The sequence below is a fragment of the Anomalospiza imberbis genome, chromosome 6, assembly GCF_031753505.1.
Source record: "Anomalospiza imberbis isolate Cuckoo-Finch-1a 21T00152 chromosome 6, ASM3175350v1, whole genome shotgun sequence".
NCBI classification, from domain to species: domain Eukaryota; kingdom Metazoa; phylum Chordata; class Aves; order Passeriformes; family Viduidae; genus Anomalospiza; species Anomalospiza imberbis.
In genome coordinates, this window is record NC_089686.1 from 18,000,897 (window position 1) to 18,020,346 (window position 19,450).

The following is a 19,450-nucleotide window of genomic DNA, read 5'->3' on the forward strand; positions in this document are numbered from 1 at the left end:
ATCTGATAAGATGTATTTTTTGTGTGTGTGTGTCTGTGTTCCTTTCCACTTTACCATAGACAGGTAGCATAAAAAATGTTTTATATAGCTTCTCTTAACATATCAGTGCTCCCTAGGGAAACTTTGCAATGTATAATTCCATAAAAACTTAAATCTCAGCTCTATGGAAATACATACTTGTGTTTAGGATTGACTCAATTTTTTATTTGTAATAAGACCTAGCAACATAACCTGATTAGTTTCTCAGGCTGTCAGAAGTAATTTTTCCTAGGTGAAATGAGTGGATTTTGATTAACCACCTCATTATTTCAGGCTGAGACTCTTGTTACACAATATGATAATTTTTTCTGTTCAGCTATTTTCCGTCATCTTTATATTTTTCTAGAAGGGAGCCTGAATGTTAAATTATCTTGCAGTAAAAACTCTCTACTGAATAAATGAAGACTTGTAGCACTTAATTTTTTTTCAGGTCTTCATCTTCCCTATAGGTGTCATTCACACCCCATTTTTGCTTAGCTTAAATTTTGGGTAGAACTAAGAAACATGATAGTGTGGCAACTGAAACCCTGTGATTTAAAAGTTACAAACAATAAATAAAAAAGAAAATCGATAGAACAAGCAGAGCGATAGCTACTGTCACACTTCGTAACCTGTATTCTCCCTAGAGTGAATCCTCATCTCATGCCAAATTGCCAAAAGCATTGAGGATTTCAGGGAGAAAACAGTTCTGGCAAAACATGAGAATGTACTGAAAATGCAGAGTCCAGGATTGCATATTAAGCCTTCCATGCTACAACTGAAATTGGTAAAATGTCGATCCTGAACACTTCTGTAAAACAGAAATTATTATCCTTTTGCTGGCTTGGTATTTATCAGTTTCAGCAAAGAGCTGAAGTAACACTTTGCTAACTTAAGCATGTTTTGCAGCTGGAAAAGAAATACTAATGAAAGGACTTGCTGGTGTCCGGGATAATGCATGGCACACACTTACTCTCAACATTCAGGTAAGGACACGGGCAAAAAGCTTGAAAACCAGTTATGAAACTTCCAGTCCTAAATGGTTTAGACAAAGCTGTGCTATACTACTGATGGTGTACTTGCATTAGTTTACCCTATCAAAACCAGAAACAATGTCTGTTATATTGAACCAGTATTAAAATGCCATACCAAGTTCTGCTGCCTGTATTGTAAAAGAGATCCTGAGAATCTGTAGAAGGTATGGAAAATAACTGGAAAGCTGAATTGAAGACTGGAGGTAGAAGAGTCAGACAGGCAAGTATCTTATTTCATCTGATGGAAAGATGATGGCCTGGCTTCCTCTTCTTAAGACAGTAAAATACTAAGGTAGCCTGTGTTACAAATCTGTCTCCCACCAGTTCCCTTGCAGGCTCAGGCCTTGTATGTGGAGCCAGTAAAGGACTGGGAAACTCAAATAAGCTGAGTTCCTTTTCTACTGTGGTGGAAGAGCACAGGCATTGTGTTACTGTATAAATGGGCTGCAGTTAGTGAGAAGCATGTCTGCATTTTTTTCCTTCCCTCCCACTCCACCCTTTTTGACCACAGTGACTTGGGGAAGAAAGTAGCCCCAAACTGTACTTAAATATCCCTGTGCACTTTGACATTGGTGCAAGTACCTAAAAGGCTTTAAGTTCCTCTTCTGAATGCCTAATCCCTATGTCTAATGTAACATTTGCAACTCCAACTGGCTAGAAATCCTAGCTGGGAATCCTAGCTGGGGAGATATACTACTGAAGGTATCTCTTAAAATTATGCACTGAGTCCCTCATGCTAAAATGTCACTGAGTATTCTAAGCTGTTTTTTTGTCTCTTGTGCTGTCGCATTTGGACACTTACACCTAAGGCAGTCACTGAAATGGATGTAGTTTAGTTTTGGCTTTGGTACACGTACATTTATGACAGTGCTTGCCATCTGTGAAATGGGCCAAGACATTTGGTTACTGAAGATGAACATTAATCACTTAAAAGTCAAAACAGTGTTGGTAATTTTAAAATTACAATGCTTCAAGCTTGCATCTGTGTTGTTAAAGTATTTTTTACCTAGTATGCCTTTGGTGTAATGATCAAAGTACAGAGCCATCTTTAAATAATTCTCACACTGACTCCTTGAAAGACATTCTTTGCTTTTACCTGTATCTATAATTGTCTTTCAAATTAAGAAATACAAGTAAACTGAAGTACTTTTTTCTAAATACTGTTGAGTGGAACACACAAAAGATAAATTGTAATTTTTCTTGAAACTGCTTTTAATTTCAAAGTCTTGAAGTGGCTTGAGTGATACTTGAAAGTTCTGCTGTCTCCTCTTTATTTCAACTTAATTACTAAATTACATCTTTCTTTACTTTTGACTTCTGCCTAATTCTGCAGAATCAGTGCCAAGTGTATCGTATCACTTTAAGAAAGTTGGGCTGTTTTGAAAGAGTCTGATACAAGGAAGAGGAAAACCAGTTTACCCTTCAGGTTCTACACTGAGTTAGCAAAGTTGTGAGTAGGAGAAGAGGAGCCTTTAATGTATTCACTGTAAAGGCATTAGATCTATTTCACAGAGGTGATAGACACCAGAGGATTCTATGCAATATTTAGATGCCTCTCTGCATGAAAAATGTGTGAAATGTAGTTGAAAGTTGACTTGACATCTTTCTGCTTTGTCTTGTCTCCCATGTGAGCAGGCTCAGTGTCTGCACAGACCCTGGATTTTACAAAGCTAACGTTTTCCTTTTTTTGACAGGGCAACTCTGCCTCAGGACTGTTAAACGGTTATCCGCTCTGGGAGAATGTCACCGTTTCCAAACCGGGGAACGGCTGGGCTGCCCTCGGAACTCGCTCCTTTGAGTTTGCACAGTTTGACAACTTTCACGTTGAAGCTTGCTGAGGTGGCTTTGGCATTTGGAGAACCTGGTTCTCATGTTACTTTGAATAAGAGCCAAGTCAAACTGGAGGAGAGCTGAGTGCTAAACTGTGATTGATCTCTTGGCAAAGAGTCTGGATTTGGTCCGTGGTATTTGTTAAAGATTTACTTGAGTAGATATCAATATGATTGTAGCTTTATCCCCTATTGCTGTGGGATTTTTGTCCTTCAGTTTTTGGGGGTAAATTTTAGTTCAAGGTAATGATGAAAACAAATTCTTGGATTTAAATATCTTTTAATAGCAACATCTTAACTTACCAGCTCGCTTCTAAGATAACTTTATAAGCTAACAGAAGACAGATTCATCTTAAGCTGCATTTTTTAACACTTCCACTATTATGTCCATTGTTTCACTGTGAAAGAAAGAATTAAATGCCAGTAAGCCTTATGAGCCAGTGGGCCCCATACTTTTGTAGGTCTATCATTCTCAAATTTCATTTGGATACAGTACCTAGATTTCCTATAGTAAAAAAAAGATGTTTTGTCTGTTTTTTTGCTACAGTCTGTGACTAGACATTGCAGTACTCCAAGTGCACTTGATTAAATCTTTCAACTTTTGTTGCCAGCCCTATAATATGTCCTATTTTCAGTGGAATGGAAATGTGCCTTATGACTGATCAGGGAGTGCAGGATGTGGCTTATTTCTAATCTACCTCCTCTTTTCACTGAAAGGGTTGAAATGGATGAAAAGATACCATAACTTACAGTTTGTTGATGATAATATTGTGGGGTTTGTCACATAATACAAAGAATAAAAACATTGCATCATAGATATTTTCATGTCAGGTCACATGTGGAAACTGGCCTTTTGTTCCTAGAAACTTGGGCAAACATCTCTCTCTTTTGATGGATTTAGAGCTTTGAATAGAAAATAATTAAAGCCTAACAATGATATTTATTTTATTACTGTGGCACAGAGTAGATATGGATACTATCACTTCCTGGTATAAAAGAAATTAAAAAAAAAAAATAAAGGCTGTCTTTGCCTTTAAGAGTTTGCAATCTGATCATAAGGTAAATGACAGTTGGTGAACACAGAGGGAATTGTTTAGAGTGCCAAGCAGTGGTAATGACACAAGAGTATCTGTTTTTTTAAAGTTTTCCTACGTATCATGAAGTTCAGAGGATAATTCAGATCTTTGGGAATGGAGGGATTCAGTTTAGCTGTTGCTTAATTTAATTTTTTTCCCCATGTTACTGTGTTATAAAAAAAGCAATTAATTGAGAATATGAGGTACTGAATGGGTTTTTCCTCACACTCATTTGCAGTTCAATTGGCTCCAGAATTTTTCTTGTTTGTTGTTGGTCAGTTTGAAGGAAGATGATGTGTATTCCCATAATGAAATGTGCCTCCTGTGTCCATCTACTTTTCACATTCACATCCTGTTTAATTGACAAGCAAGTCGTTCCACATACTTGATAGGGTTCTAATAGCTGTATGAGGCCATTTGTAGCAGGCAACATCTGGAGAAAAAGATTTGTAGTGTACTTTGATTTATAGAAATTATTCTTCTGATCCCCTTTATTTTGAAGGCTGATTCCAGTAATTGTTAACTTCAGTCTTTGAAGTTGTCATCTAATATAAAGTTAATGTTATACAGATCATTCCTGGAAAATTTTTATAAAGTTGATCTTCCATTTTCATTTTTGGAGAAGAGTTCTTAAAATTCCATCTTTAGTAAGTAAAAATGTTGTGTCTTTTAGCTGTTAAATTGATACTACCTATTCATACTTGAAAATTTCATACATGCCAGTAGCTTCAAGAAATGTTTTTTTTTTAAACCACTAAACTTTAAAACTCTTGTAGAGGACCTCCAAATGTTAAGTAACTGTTTACTTAAGTGGGTGAAAAATGAAAGGCAATTCTCCATGTAATTTTCAAGTATGCATGCAGATCTGTTCATTTCTTGCTTGATTTCCTAAGGAATGTCACTGGTCACTCCACATGTGAAAGAATCTAATTTTAGGTCCTCATATTCAAGTAATATGAGTATAATAATCTCAGAATAAATTTATTTTAGTTGTGATGGATTTTTATAGTTGGATGTTTCTTGGAGACTTCCTGGTAGCTTCTGTGGCTGCAAGCAGAGAGATCAGCAATGATACAGTTATTCCAAAGGAGTTGTCTACTTTTTTAACTTTCTAATGCACTAGTGTAATAAACCGTACTGTTGTATTGTGTACTAAACACTATGTATTTTATCACTGGAAATGTTGATTTTTTTTTTCCCTAATCTTAATTTACAATGTTGGAGGATTAAAGTGTTATGAACAGAGTAAGTGATTTAATGGTGACATAATGTTATTCATCTTTATATGTCTGTAATTCTTCACCCTTCAGTAGACTGTAATATGTTTGGCAATAACAAGCTGTCGGGTTTTTCACTGAGGGGTGGATTTATGTTGTTGATTAGAAATGCTAATCATTCCAAATGGACAAATAAAACACTTAAAAACGCTTTATTTGTGCAGAATGCTTCTGTAAAATGGGTCTTGGTTTTCTCCAGCAAGAAAGCTGGCATTTTTTCCATTGTGATTTCTGATAAATATGCTTGACATTAACTTAATTGGATTGGAAGACTATAGCCAACCAGTCCTTATTAAAAATATCTCAAAATCCATATGCATTAGGACTTGTGCTATTGATAAAATGATTTTCTTATACCATTCAATATATATTTTGCTTCTTTCTGTTTTTTTGATTTGGATTTTTTTTTTAATTTAGTGAAGGGAATTAAATTGTATTTGAGGATGACTGATGCAAAACTGCTGAGTACTAAGGTCATGTGGGATTTAGCTGAAAGTCAGTTTCTAGGTTTGGAAAAAGACAGCTAAATTTTTAAGCTAAACTTTAGGGTTTGATTTTACAAGGAAGGGAGAAATTCCATAAAGCTATTTATGTTTCCCAGTCCATTGTGCCAGTAGATATGATTTACCTTCCAATTTTTGCCTTCCAGTAACCAGCAATGTGTTATCACCTACACAAAGACTGCATCAAAATCAATTCTGTCCCATCTCTGCCACCCCTGCATCAAAATCAATTCTGTCCCTTCTTTGCCACCCCATCTTTGAGGTTGGACTTGAGCTGTTCTTGGGATTTTCAAACCCATGCAAAACACTAGGACTCCTTTGCTTTAAAATTACAGAAGACTTACTTTAGGCTCCTTTTGCAGCTGCCTCCTTATATCTCTGTACCAAAACTAAATTTCTACTTCCAGATTTGATTTGGAGTGGTAGTGATTTGCTTTTGCCTTACAGAATCAGTTTTACTGCATCATAGCAGCAGGTTGGTTGTTTTCACTTAATAAATTTTCATTGGTTTACCTGAAGTTTCTATCCAGGCTCCATTTTCTGGAGGGAAGTGGATATTATGAAATTAACCATCATAATTATAGCTGTCTATTTCAGCAGTATGGCCAAAGAGGGACAGTGCTTGGGGACTTTATTATCCTCTCTTTGATGTTTTGTTCTTTTTGTTTGTTTGTTTTTTTTTTTTGTGTGGGTTTTTTGTTGGTTTGGGTTTTTTTTTTGTGCTTTGGTTTTGTTTTTGTTTGTTTAAACCCTTTGTAAATACTATATTCATACAAGTCTAGCACATGCTGGGAGTGGCAGGCAGGTTGTAAAAACCCTCTAGTTCTGAAGACTTCTTAGGCTGGTAGTGGAATTATCAGGTAGCTTTTTTAGAATTCTGAGAGTAGTGTGCATTGAAAAGTCAGCATGAGCAAATTCCTCTTGCTGTGCTCCTTCCATTTGTGCCCAAGTGTTGCTGAAACAATAAGGGTTGTGTTTCTAGAACTTGTGTTCTAAAAAAAGCCCAAAAGGCCCACTAGTAATTGAGCAGAGGAAAATCTGTGCTGTAGCGGTGTTGCCAAGCTTTTGCTGTGTGCCAAGATACTTCTCTGTGGTTTTCATAGTGGCTAAGACAAACAACTGTGAAACTCTGTTTTTCCCCTCAAGGAATTATGTTTGCATAAGGTTAGAAACAGACACACAACCCAAAACCAGATTTGTCAGGGGCTTCTGGTAACTTTGCAATGAGTGCATTAAACCTGACTCTTACTTTTGTGTACCTCAGGCTAAACCTACACATGTCTCTGGAAAGCAGAGATGAAAGTATCCTAAAAGTATTTGTTGGAGTGTTGACTTTTAAATTTTTTTAAATGCCTTTTCTGTTAGTATCAAGTGTACCTGACTGAGGGTGACTTTACTTAGGGCAGGAAAACAGTAATCTTTGGTTTTACTGTACTCACAGAGGCATTTCAAAGATATTATTGTTGTAGAGGGTGTCTCAGTACAGAATTAACTTTAGGGTATGTAAGAGGAAACTGAACCTAGCGTGTAATATTATCCCAATGTTATGCAGCCATGGTCTGGGAATCCTTCATGGTCTAAAACGGGAGGTAACACCAAAATGACTATTAAAAAAACCAAAATGGCATTACCAACAAAAAACCCCCAAACTGCACACATGTTCCCAAATAGTACAGGGAAAAGCAAAGAACAATCTGGATTTAACTTGTCTTCCTTTGTTCAGTTACTGCTGGAAAATACAGCCATCTTCCTTACTGTTTTCCATGGACAATGATTCAGTTAAAATGCCTGTAGAGAATACAAGACTTCATTGTTGCTAAAAAGCAAATGTTGTTTAGCTAATTATAGGCACTGCTGTTTCCCAAAAACAGTAGAATCAGAAAAGGTTAGAAAACATGAGAACAGGTTATGCAGCTGAAAGGCATGTCTGTGATGTGTGACTCAGTCCCTCTCCTGCTTGCAGAAGATTCCTTCCCTCTGAGCATAGCAGCAGAGCTTTATGGAAAATATAAGGCAAATATTTCTCTGTTACTGCCACCCCCATTCCAAGTTTTTGGGAAGTTTTGTGTACATTGGCCAATCTGAGATCATACAGGAGTGACTCTGTAGCCTCTTAGCTTGATTATATAGTGTTAACAGAGTCATTTGAAAGAGCAGCTGGCAATGGCTAGCAGCAAATCCTGTTAAGCATGTCCATATTCCCTTCTGATGTGCTTGCTCTTGTAGTGGGAGCAATAAATGGTAGTGTTCACTGGCAAGAGATCAGGCAGGTCTTGTGCTGAATGGAGGTGCACACAAATGGCTCGGTGCAGAGATCTGTAAAGCTTCACTGGGATCCACAACGTCTCTGGCATAAGCTGCCTATTTCCTGTTCAGTCTAAGATTGCTGTTTAATGGTTCAACTTAATTTTTTTCTTGCAGCCCAGCTGATACTTTGTGCTAAATAAATTGTTTTGCCAGCATTATACGAAACATGCTCAGTGCAGCAGGGCAAGCCTGTACCAGGAGGAGGAGGCTGAGAATACTCTGTTGATCATTCAGCCCATCTCCTTGCTAGATAGACTGTACATTTTTAGGATGTGCCTTAGTAGACTGCTGAGACAAAAGGGTGAGAGAGCTTCCACTTCTCTTTTGTAGGTGGCTATTCTATGGATTTTGAAACAAATAGCATCATTGCTTTCGTTTATGATCTGTGTAAGGGATGCAAGGAGATCATTCAACTTTTCTTCCCAATTCATGATAAAAGCAAGGCTGATACTGCAGAATGTATCTTGTGTTTATTGAGCTCTAGTATTTACTTGTGGGATGGATTGAGCCCTTCATGAAACATCTGTGATTCCACCTTGGGAGACAAAACACTTTGATAAAATGAATACTTTCATACAGATACATCAACTGTGAATACCCAGTTCCCAAGCCAATGGGAGTTTGTCTTATGATGTTACTTCACGTGGGAGACTAATTTCAAATACCATAGTATGATATAAATATTTTTTTTTAATATTAGTTCTGGTAAATTTCCACAACAGAAATTGCAGCCTCCCCATATGTAAATACATTCAGTATATGCCTTGGTTTAATTTTCTTTTCCTGACTGCATTTTTAAAATGGTTACTACTTAGAGATATCTGTCACCCTTCTCAAACAAATACTTAGTCACATGAAAATGCAAGAATCTTCATCTTTTGAACAATTGAATCTTTTTACCTCTGTATTGTAGCTAATTATATTTTTCTTGTGCTGAATCTTAATATTGTCACATCACTTGATTTTTATAATAAATAAAATTAATCTAGATCAGGCTTTGCAAGAAGGCAGCAAAAGGGCCGTGTAGGCGTCTAAAATTTCTTGTGGTGTCTTAGCCCCCAAGGCACAAGTCACCTTACCTGTATTTTTCCTTTCTCCCACACATTCTCCACTGTCATATAGGGTGGCTACCTGGGTAACATCTTCAATGATTGAAGGTAGGTGTTTTTCTTATGTATGACATGATGACTTGGGAATGATAGATGCAATCTATCTCTGTGGAACTCAACCTTCTGGAAGTCAGGCAGGTTTTTGATCACTTTTATTATACAATCAGGCACTGGAATATAATAGTCTGGAGGATTTTCTTTTCTTTTGAACCATGTTTCTTCGTTGTTTTTAATTTTTTTTTTCTTCAAAAGCCTGATGCAGAAAGGGTGCTTGGTTGCTTTTATTACATCAAAACCTGATTATGGTAATTTGTGTTCAGCAACCTCCCTGATAAGCATATACTGCATCCTCAGATGCCTTTGAAGACTTCCGCCGGGCTTAGTTATCTGTACCAAGTCATTTCAGAAGGCAGTTTCTCTGAAAAAGTATCTCGTTTCATCTACAGTAACACGCTAATTCTAAGTGTTTTCTGCCCTCTGATCTTTTAGCCTTGCATTTTGTAACTGAAATGTCTTTTTCTCCCCATTTCTACCACCTTCAAAAGATGGTGGGCCACATACTGCTTTAATCTGCAAGGACCTCAACACCATGCAAATATTACCACTGTCCTCTACTGCAAATGAGATAAATACGTGTGGCATGCTGCATTTTTCTGATGCTCAGAGAGTCTCTGTTTAGGTTTCTCTCTGTTGGGACAGTGTTCTGAAATCAGAATATAATGAATTTGCATATGAACCTATACTGAGTTTTCAAAATATACTCTTCTGGTTTTAAGTGATTATGGACCACTGTGTATAGTCCTGGATTTTTTAATAACTTTTAAATTCACTACAGTTACCAGAGCTTTAAATGAGTGGTGGATGGAGGTCTGGAGTACATCCTAATGTTGTTCCTGGGATCATTTCACATGCCTCAGTTTCCTCATGAGGAAGCACACAGGAATACCATGGCACTGAGCACTCTTGCTTAATAGACCGAAGTAGAAACAGAGCTGCTGCTTTAACTTCCTTCCTACAAAGACTTACTGCATTAGTGGGGACAACATTGATTAACAGCTCAGTGTCACTTCCTGTTAGAATTGCGAGGAAATGACTGCCCTGAGAACAAGGCACTGCGGGTGTGCCTCTGCTCTGTGTTAGAGGTGGTAGGGGCCTGGAAGGGATGACTTTATTTTCATTTGAATCTGCCACTGAACATACTGCCTTTTTTATTCTTTGTGTCTGCATAGAGCAGGGATAGTCACACTGTGAGGGGGGGGGTCTCTTCACAAAGTTTTGGAAAGGACTCCATTGATTCTGTGTACACTGGAATCCTGTGGGTTCACAGTCCAACAGTCTCACAGTAGAGGAAAAACAGGCAAGAGTGGTGGAGTCAGTGAGCTGAAACATAACATTGCTAACAGCTGCCCACTCCCTGCAAGGGGATCTGGAAAAGGTAAGGGAACATGCTGTGCTTCAGAGTTGCCTTTCTAGTGGGGCCAGTAGAATAGAGATGAGGAGGATAGGTTGGAAATGGCTTTGTTTGATACAGAAACACATAGTGGAATGATGGAAAGCTTACATAGTGTCTCTCAGAGTTGGAGCAGTCTCTGCGTATTTAACATGACTTAAAAGGTAGGAGGAGTGTTATTGCATCTGTAAAAGCCTGAGTCCACAGTACACTCTCATGTCCAGGCTCTCTCCTTTTTTTTTTTTTCCTGAAAAAAATGATGTAAGTTGTACCTAGTAAAAGAGCAGAGCAGTATGAGAGAAAATCAAGGCCAAGTCCACTTTTCCATCTGCAGTCACCTTGCCTCAGTGTTGTTTTCCTGAAGCTAATGAGCACTGCTCACGTTATTGTGTGACTATAGCTACTTCTTCTCCTCTGGAGACCCAAGTCCCTGTGAAAAGTCTCTCAGTCCTAACCAAAACCAGATAAACAACAATGCTATTCCAGTTCACTGAGTGTGACTGACGTGGTATTTGAAATCACCACTCAGCCAAGACAGTCAGGAGGGCTAGCTCATACTTCAGGCTGCAAAAAAACCCCACCTCATTACAGCAAGTCTGATCTGTTCTCAGGAAAAAAAAATCTATAGTGGTATCACAAAGATTGGTTTCCGAATGAAAAATTGAGGTTTGACATGAACCTTAGGACATTTTATCTTTTGTGACACGTTCGTAAAGCAAAAGAGGCTCTTGCAGTCTGTGCTGGAGGCACTAGATGGCAGTGGAAGCATGGCTAAGAAAACAGCTATCTTGCAGGCTTTGGGGCCAGCTACTCTGAGCCATGAAAAACAAGGAATGAAGGCAGCTTTACTTGAGAAGAAAGATAAGGTTGGGTGGCCTTCTGTGCACAAAACTCAAGGCTTCCTTTACAAGGAATACTAATTCTTCATTTAATAATTTTGCATCTCCTTAAAGCAAATCAACCTATAAAACCCCAAATGCTTTATAAATCATATATTACCTACAGTGGTTTGTCTGGATCAAAACCATCAAATGAAGAAAAAGCCAATTTCTAATTGCTGCCAGTGGCACAGCTTTTTGTGGGAGTCTTGGTATTTTTTAACTCTTGTTCAAGCTAAGAAAAGATCTGCAGTGATTATTTTTAAAGTACAATGAGTTTGCTCTTCACTGCTACAGCCTATATCCTAAAAGCTCCTGAAATGCCCCAGCCCCACTATCAGAAGGTCTCCCTGCGATCTGCGTGCAGCTGTGTGTGCTCTGAGGCTGTCAGGGAGAGCTGTGCTCATGTGCAGGTGGGATCACAGGGTGAAACCCCAGACTCTAGTGGAGGAGAATGCTGTGCAAGAGCTTTTTACAGTGTACAGCTGCAAGATGGTTATTTCCCAGCAGTTTGAGGTTTTCTGAGGTGTGGGGCTCATTTTTCTGCTGAAGTTTTAAAATATGAAATTGATAGTTTGGACAGCTGCAGGGGATGGAGACACTGTAAGAAAGAAGCAGCAGATTTGCACTGAGAGGAATTGTCATCCAGCTTAGACTTGAGCAGGGCCGTCCTTTGCTCAAAGGGGTCTGGAGACAAGGAAAGGCAGCAGCCCTGTAAACATGTGAAGGGAGGACACAAAGATCACATCTGAAATTGGAACTGGCTGACTTTGGGGTGATCGAGAAACTTATGAAAAGAAAGAGGTCAACAGAGTGAATGCAGAAAGGGAGGATGGCTTTGTCCATTATCAAGTGTCTCAGAACATCATAATCTGAAATATGGGAGAGGTAAATGAGCAGTGATTACCGGGAAAGCAATTCACTCCCTCATGCCAGGTTTTCAAAAGCTTTATGTGCTGTAGGTTAATAGCCAGCTATTTGCTATTTGCTTTCACTCTGAATTAAGCCCCAGGTTTCCTGAGGTGATGTCCTTCCCTGTCCCTCACAGATCCCCATGGTCAGGCAGCACGACTCTGCACATCAGTATGGACTATCTCAGCTCAGCCTCTCCAGCAACACCTTCCTCAAGGAAATCCTTAGTTATGGGCTTCCTGGTTTTCTTTCTGTACCTTTTGCATTATTCTAGAAAGAGCCTACCTGGATGTATGCAGGGACTGGGAAGCAGAAAATCTTTGTGTAAATTAAAACAAAGATACAAGATCCTGACAAAGTATCACTAAAAGATCCTGAAAAAGAATCACTATGCCTTTCTTCTGGAAAACAAAGTGAGAAATGTTTCTGATTTTGACAGAGATTGTTGCAATAACAAGAGGATGTGTGAACCTGGAGAGCGTTCTGTAGTGCTGCTTTTATGTTGGGCATCTCTGAGGTTTGCTTCTTTAAAGGGTGGATATATCATATGTGGGGTGAGGAGAATGCACAAGGCAAGGACCTTGGTGCTTATTTGCCTCGTTTGTCTTATGTGACTCCAAAGACCAGTATATAATATGAGTTTCTGTGGGAGAATAAAATTATATTTTCTGTGGGAGTGTCATGCCCCTCTATCTAATGAGAGGTAATGTCTTTTTTGAAAAACTAAAGAAATTTTGATTATTGGTTTATAATCTTAATACTGTCTGTGTGTTTTTCTGTCTGTTTTCTTTATGAAGTTCCTCTGAGTGCTGGTTATTTTTACAGGCCTTTAGGTGCTCTGTGCTTCAGGGTCATGGCTCTTTTCCTTGTTTGCTCTGACAGAAAGCGATCTTCAGGTTTTCATTTTGCTTTTCCTTGCTATAACTTTAGTCTCTTGTGCAAAAGTGAGAAAGAAATGTGGTTACTGAACTTTGACAGGTTTTCCCTCTCACCCACAGTGCTTTGAAGGCAAACTGCTTACCAAAAACGTGCTTGGATAAGTGAAGGATATGCAAGAAGCTGAAAGAGAGATCCCAAGATATCATGTGGCCTGTTGAGGACAGTGGTTCTTTGCAAGTTATCTTTGGAGCAGGTGAGTAATAGGGCCCTGTCTCAGCCAGCAGGATAACAGCAGGATGACTGCGCTTTGTATAACCAAGCATGCAGCTTGGCAGCCTGTTAGCAATGTTTTGAGTAATTTTGAAAAGCTCCTCCCGCATTATTTAGTCAGTGAATTTTTTAAGACAGAGCCTTTAGCTCCTGAGAGAGAAGGAAGAGCCCGGGCGAGATGCTGTTGTGAATCTGTTCTTGCCAGTTGCCGGTGAGAGCTGCCATTGCCGGATTCCCCAGCAGTAATGAAAATCCTGCTCTTTAGGAGCGGTGCTGCAGCGCTGTGGGTGCTTGGGCTGCCCTGTGCTGCAATGAAGGGCACAGAGCAGTGAAGCTGAGGAGGAGGAGGAGGAGTTCTGGTAGGAGAACAGAGCTATAATGCGATGCCTCGGAAAGCCGTGCACTGCGCTCGGCAGAGCACAGGCTCCTGAGGGCTGTAATGTGGAAAACACCACACACACCGAGAGCAGGGCTGGTGTCAGCCCCTGGGCCAAGGAGTGAGGTAGGGTTCCTGGGAGTAGCTGGCTGAGCAGCAACCCTCTGCTAGCTGCAGGATGTTTTAAGTGAGGAAATGGAGCTAACTCCCGGGGTGGGGTGAAGACAGGGATGACCTTCAGCAGGAGCTGAGGGTAATGAGCCCTTCTGCAGATCAGTTCCACGGTTTCTGGTTGGGCTTCATTTGTGTGATCTGTCCTTACAACTCACTTGTGAAGAATTCAGACTGAGAAGCCACAGTAATTCACAAAAACATGCGCAAACGTGAGATAAAAGGTCTAATAATTTTCCTGGATTTTGTTGTGCTTGAGGAGCATAAGAACTTAGAGGAACCTTTTTCAGTGTGATTCTTTGTTAAATCCACTGGGTGCATCTGGCACATCCCTTTTAGGTTCAACCAAAAGCACCAAAACAAGTGACTTCAGGCGTGACTTCCTATGAGTATTTCATGGTAGACATGGGCAGCCCTTTGAAATGCTGATTTTGGAAGTCCATATTACCATTCCAGAGCAGAGCAGGATTTTTCAGATAGAGCAAAGAAGAACTCATACCAGAGTAACCCACAGCCTGGCAGTCAAGTCAGTGGTAATGGATCTGGACCCTTGTTCTCTGTGCTTTAGTCCTGGAAATTAAACTGACAGTCTGTTTTTCCATAATGTTAAGGCTGATTGCTACTTTGGGGGGATACATGAGGCTTGACTCAGGAGTCAGCCTCATCTTATGCTAGTTTACAATTGTTGTCAGATGAGTTATGATATTTGAGATGAGCTGCTGTAAAAACATATGTATGTTCTTAGCTGGCAACAAATTTTAGTATTTTAATGATGCTTAAGACAGCTCCAGCATAGAGAAGACACTCTATTAAAACAGTAAATCAAGCTCTGCAAGCATGATAGCTGAATTAGAGTTTGAGCTATTCCAACGTCTTTGCATTCTGCTTTGTTGCTGATGTGTACACACACAGACATATAAACTACTTGCAGTTATAGTTTTGCAATTCAGTATGTTGCTTACAGCAACAATACATTTGAAGTAAACAGCACAATATTGGATCAGCTATCACCAATAAAGCTAGTTTTGCTTCATAAAATCCTCCTCAGTGCATTCCTATTTTTTGAAACTGAGTACCTTATAAGCCAGTTGGAAGAAGCATCTTTTAGAAAGACTAAATACCTGAATAGTGGCAAAATATGTTTCCCAGTTACTGCTGTCTTATATAGATGATGGGCTGGGGAGGGAGGTCGAGTAGTACAGGGTGAAAACTCTTTTTCCTGGTTCTACACCGAATGATTGTGGTAGTATCCTTATCTTAATAGACTTGTCAAAGGAGAAATCTCAGGTACTTTGACATGAGAAGGCATCTTGAGCTGTGCTCAACCTTAAATTCTTCTTTTATGGAATATGAATATTAAACATCAACCCTAGCTTACTTTGACAGATGAGGTTTAACTTATGGGCTCTCTGCTCCCTGTGTCAGAGATCTAAACCCATGTTATCTCTGGCTTCAGAACAAGCTCACTAGCTACTTCTCATCCACTTTCAGCTTCTCATATTCTCTCTGCATCTCTGACTACAGGTAAACAAAGTCCTTCCATCTTTTGCCTTTCAACTACACAAGGCAACACTGCTTAAGATTCTGGTATTTCATATTCCATGAGCCCCTGGGAAGTCAATAAATGTCAAAGAAATGTTGGATTATTTATGCATTAGGTTTATGCTACATTTCTGAGAAGGCCTTCTGGCATTTGGTCATCACACTCTTAGAAGACATCACAGGGTAACAGCACTGGACATATATAAAAAAATTTAGATGTTTCTCATACTACAATGAATCTGTATTGTTCTTGAGACGTTACTGGTTAGAAAAGCATTTCCCTCTTCATTATGTCTGTTGCCAAATGACTTTCTCAGTTCTCCTTTTTTTTTTTTTTCGTAGTCTTTTTAAGGATTCATAAGCAAATTTTAGTGCAAGAAGGAACCATGCTGGTCTTAGGATTTGTGCATTTCACACAATAATTTGTCTCTGAATCAGTTTCAAGTCATGAGTGCTCTCTCATAGCAAAGGCAAAAAAGAAGAATCTCATCAAGATGGTGCTTGAACCCTTTGGCAGGATTCAGGTAAAGATTTATGGCTCTAGCACTGGTGATAGCATCTTTCTGGCTGCACAGTTGGTACCCTGTGATGAATTGCCGTTCCCACTTGTACAGTTTTACCAGGCATACTCTGGCACTCAGCTTTGGCTAGTTACAGATAGTCTCCAAGGAAAAGCCACACTCCAAATCTTTGCAATGAGCAGAAAGATGTGAGTCACGCATGCTCGTGCTGGACTTAAGAAGACTGGCCAAGGACACTGTTGACTAATTCTTTTCCTTTAATGAAAAGCTGATATGTGATTGTTATTATCCCAGCAGGAAAGACTGTTTTCTAAGTCTTAGCTACATTCTATAAAGACCCAATATGTGGCTTATCATCCATAAAGGGACAAAATGTTATGCCTTATGGCTGGATTCAAACCAGTAGTTCATGGGCATTTCAATACTTCAAATACGTTGTGCTCAGACTACTGAGTCGTGTCTTCTGAAATTTGTCATCTGCTGCAGTGTGATAGTTAAAGCTGGTAAACTGGTAATGCTTATTTAAAGAATTCTAATAGCTTGTTTTTATAAGTAATCTGTCAGGAGGCCCCATTCCCTTTATACATTTGTCCATCGATCTGTTTACGTGAACAGCTTTTGCTCTGTTATTTACAAATTGCTCTCAGATTGTGTTGTTCTCCATTTAGAAAGTTCTGACAGTCGAGTGGGCAAGATGATGTTTTTGATCAGATAATTGATGTCCAGATCATTTATGACTAACAGGAAGTAAATCAGAGGCCTTTCAAAAGGGTCCCTTTGATATTACTGGCCAGTGGCATGTGTGGTGACATTTTTTTTCTCCCAAATCACCTATGTACACAAATACATAATTTATGACTATTTTAAAAATAACTGGAAATTCTGACACTGTGCTAAAGTAGAAAAAATATTAGCTAATGGTTTATTGTTGTTTGGTACTGTTTTTAAGCCTTCTGGATGTGTGTTGGTTACTTTGTAGGCCAGGCAGAGACAGGTGATTGCCCAGGTGATTCTGAAATAAGACAATAAGTGTAAGTTACATCTGGGGCAGCAAGGAAGAGAAATGTAAAGGGGAACAAAGGTTACCTCCAAGATATTAAATACAGGTAGATCCACATCGTGATGGCATACCCACTTAGATGGAAACACATTCACCTAAGTGGGCATAAAATATTATTACTTTTTTAATGGGTCAATTTAGCAGTAAGCCCAAGAATTCCAAGGTCAATTATTTGTATTTTTCATTACTGTAGATAATAAATAATATGGCTGCCAATGTCATTGGGGTACCACTTCACTGAGTAAGAAGATGGAGTGCTATAGGACCTGCAAGATGATGATGATTTCTGGCAACGCAAGACTGCAGTCAACGGGGAAAGGAGTTTATTACTGACAGAATTTTTACTATGCTGGCTGTAAGTTTATTAAGCAGTATACTGCATAATTTCTGTCAGCATATTGTGTCATTTTCTGAGCTATATAATAATATTGCTTTGAACTTCTAAGTGCCTTCCATTTCGGTAGCTTCCTAAAAAGTTATACCCATCTTAATTGCCATGGCACCTCAGAGAGGCAAAGAAATATTTTCTTCCTCCTGGGAGATCAATACTACTTTTAGCAGTGAAAGTGAAGTGAAATGAAAAGCTCAAAATCAAGCTAAAGGTTTGTCAGGACTGGGCTTGCAAAGGAAGCAGCATCTTGTGTCTTAGCTGTAGGATTGACAGGTCTCAAAGCAGCTGGTCTTGGTCACAGACTTTCTGCACAACACTTAAGCAAATTCCTTTTGCTTCACTTTGCTTATGTGACTGTATTTCCTGCTCCTAGTCTTGGCTTTTGTAGGAATGGGTTCTTTGGGACAGAATGCTTTCTGAGGTGTGCTTTGCTCAGTGAAATGGCTGGGTTCTTTGAACACTAATCACAAAAACCAATCCCCTGCCAGAATAACATTGTATATTTATAGGAGTGCCATTTTTCCTTAGACAGTGATAGGATGGCTTTCCTTGTATAGTGCAGCACAACCACAGTTTCTTCTGTGACAGCTGGTTGAGTCACCTGAGGGAGAGAGCAGGTACCTTTGGCTATCTCAGAACATGCCTACAGCACCATCACTTGGGCACACTCAGATCATCAGTGTTCATAAGCTGGCCAGAACTTGGACAGGAAGCCTCTGAGGGAAACCCAGGATGCTGTAGGGCACTGAGTGGGAGATTTCTCTCACTGGCCTATGTACCAGCCACAGATACACAGAAATATTAGGATGAAAGGTGCCTCCTCAATAACTGGTTGTCAGATTTGGTGTTAGATAAGTCCTCATGATTTGTAGGACTTGGTTAGTCAATGTCAGGCTTTGCAACACTCAGGCTCTGAACCCTGTAACCTGTAATGTTCACTGTGCTCTGTTTACCTGCTCTGATTTGTGATCATGGGTACAGAATCTTCTTCTTCATCGTTATCTCTGTGGTGTGGCTGTGCTCCAGCAATGGGTGTGGTGAGCAGGGCTTCCTTCATACAAGGTACTGGGATTGCAAGTTTGATATGCACTAAATTCTTTTTGATGCTTCATTCCAAATTATAGGAGCAACCCACCCACTTTAGAGTGAAAAAAATCTCACTTGCTCTCCATGGCAGAGCAGGTGACTCAGGACAGAGGGAGAAAAATAATGTCCACCTTCTCTATCCTTCTTATCCTTTTGCTATTGCTAGACCTTTGCAGTCTATTACTAAGTCAGGATTGTAAGGGTGACCTGCAGAATTAGGTTTCTCCTTTTTTTCATATCTTTATCTGAGGGCAGAAATGAAAGGTTTTTATTGAGAAAAATAGTAACATTTTCCCTAGCTGCTTTTTCCATCCCTGTCAATGCTGGGAATGTTAAGATTAGGTTTTCTGGTTTGGCTGAAGATTTCCTTCAAGAAAAGAGGTAAGGAAGGGATAAACAAGGCTCTAGTGGTTCTAGAAAAGTCATAATTGAACAGGCAAGGTCTGGTTCTCTAATGAAGCTTTCTTAATCTTCAGGATTTCTGCATCAAGACACTTTTTCTCAAGAATGTTTTTGGCTTCCTTCTTATAGGAACTGAGCAGCAGTTGCTCTTCTGCTCTGTAATATCAGAGTGAGAGAAAAATCTCGAGAGCTTTAAAAACTTGGTCAAATTTGATTCAGGAGATATTTGTAGGATTAATTAAATGTATAGATAGAGCATCCACAACTCATGGATTTGAGGAAGAGATTTGGGATAAACAGCACCTCAGTCCTTGTCAAACTGTAGCAACTATATTTCATCAGACTGATGCCTTGCACTT

General features: G+C 39.3%; 2 protein-coding genes across 5 annotated transcripts in view; one reads left to right on the forward strand and one right to left on the reverse strand.

The window, feature by feature from the left end:
- GALC (galactosylceramidase) overlaps positions 1 to 5,385 on the forward strand; it is a 31,341-nt gene extending 25,956 nt beyond the window's left edge. For all 3 annotated transcript variants that reach the window (XM_068192668.1, XM_068192669.1, XM_068192666.1), the window contains 2 exons: positions 928 to 1,004; positions 2,747 to 5,385. In XM_068192668.1, coding sequence (XP_068048769.1) covers positions 928 to 1,004; positions 2,747 to 2,890 — 221 coding nt within the window. In that variant the 3' untranslated portion in view covers positions 2,891 to 5,385. The remainder of the gene's footprint in view (positions 1 to 927; positions 1,005 to 2,746) is intronic.
- GPR65 (G protein-coupled receptor 65) overlaps positions 1 to 19,450 on the reverse strand; it is a 452,137-nt gene that overhangs the window by 36,177 nt on the left and 396,510 nt on the right. The gene's annotated exons all lie outside the window — the stretch shown is intronic.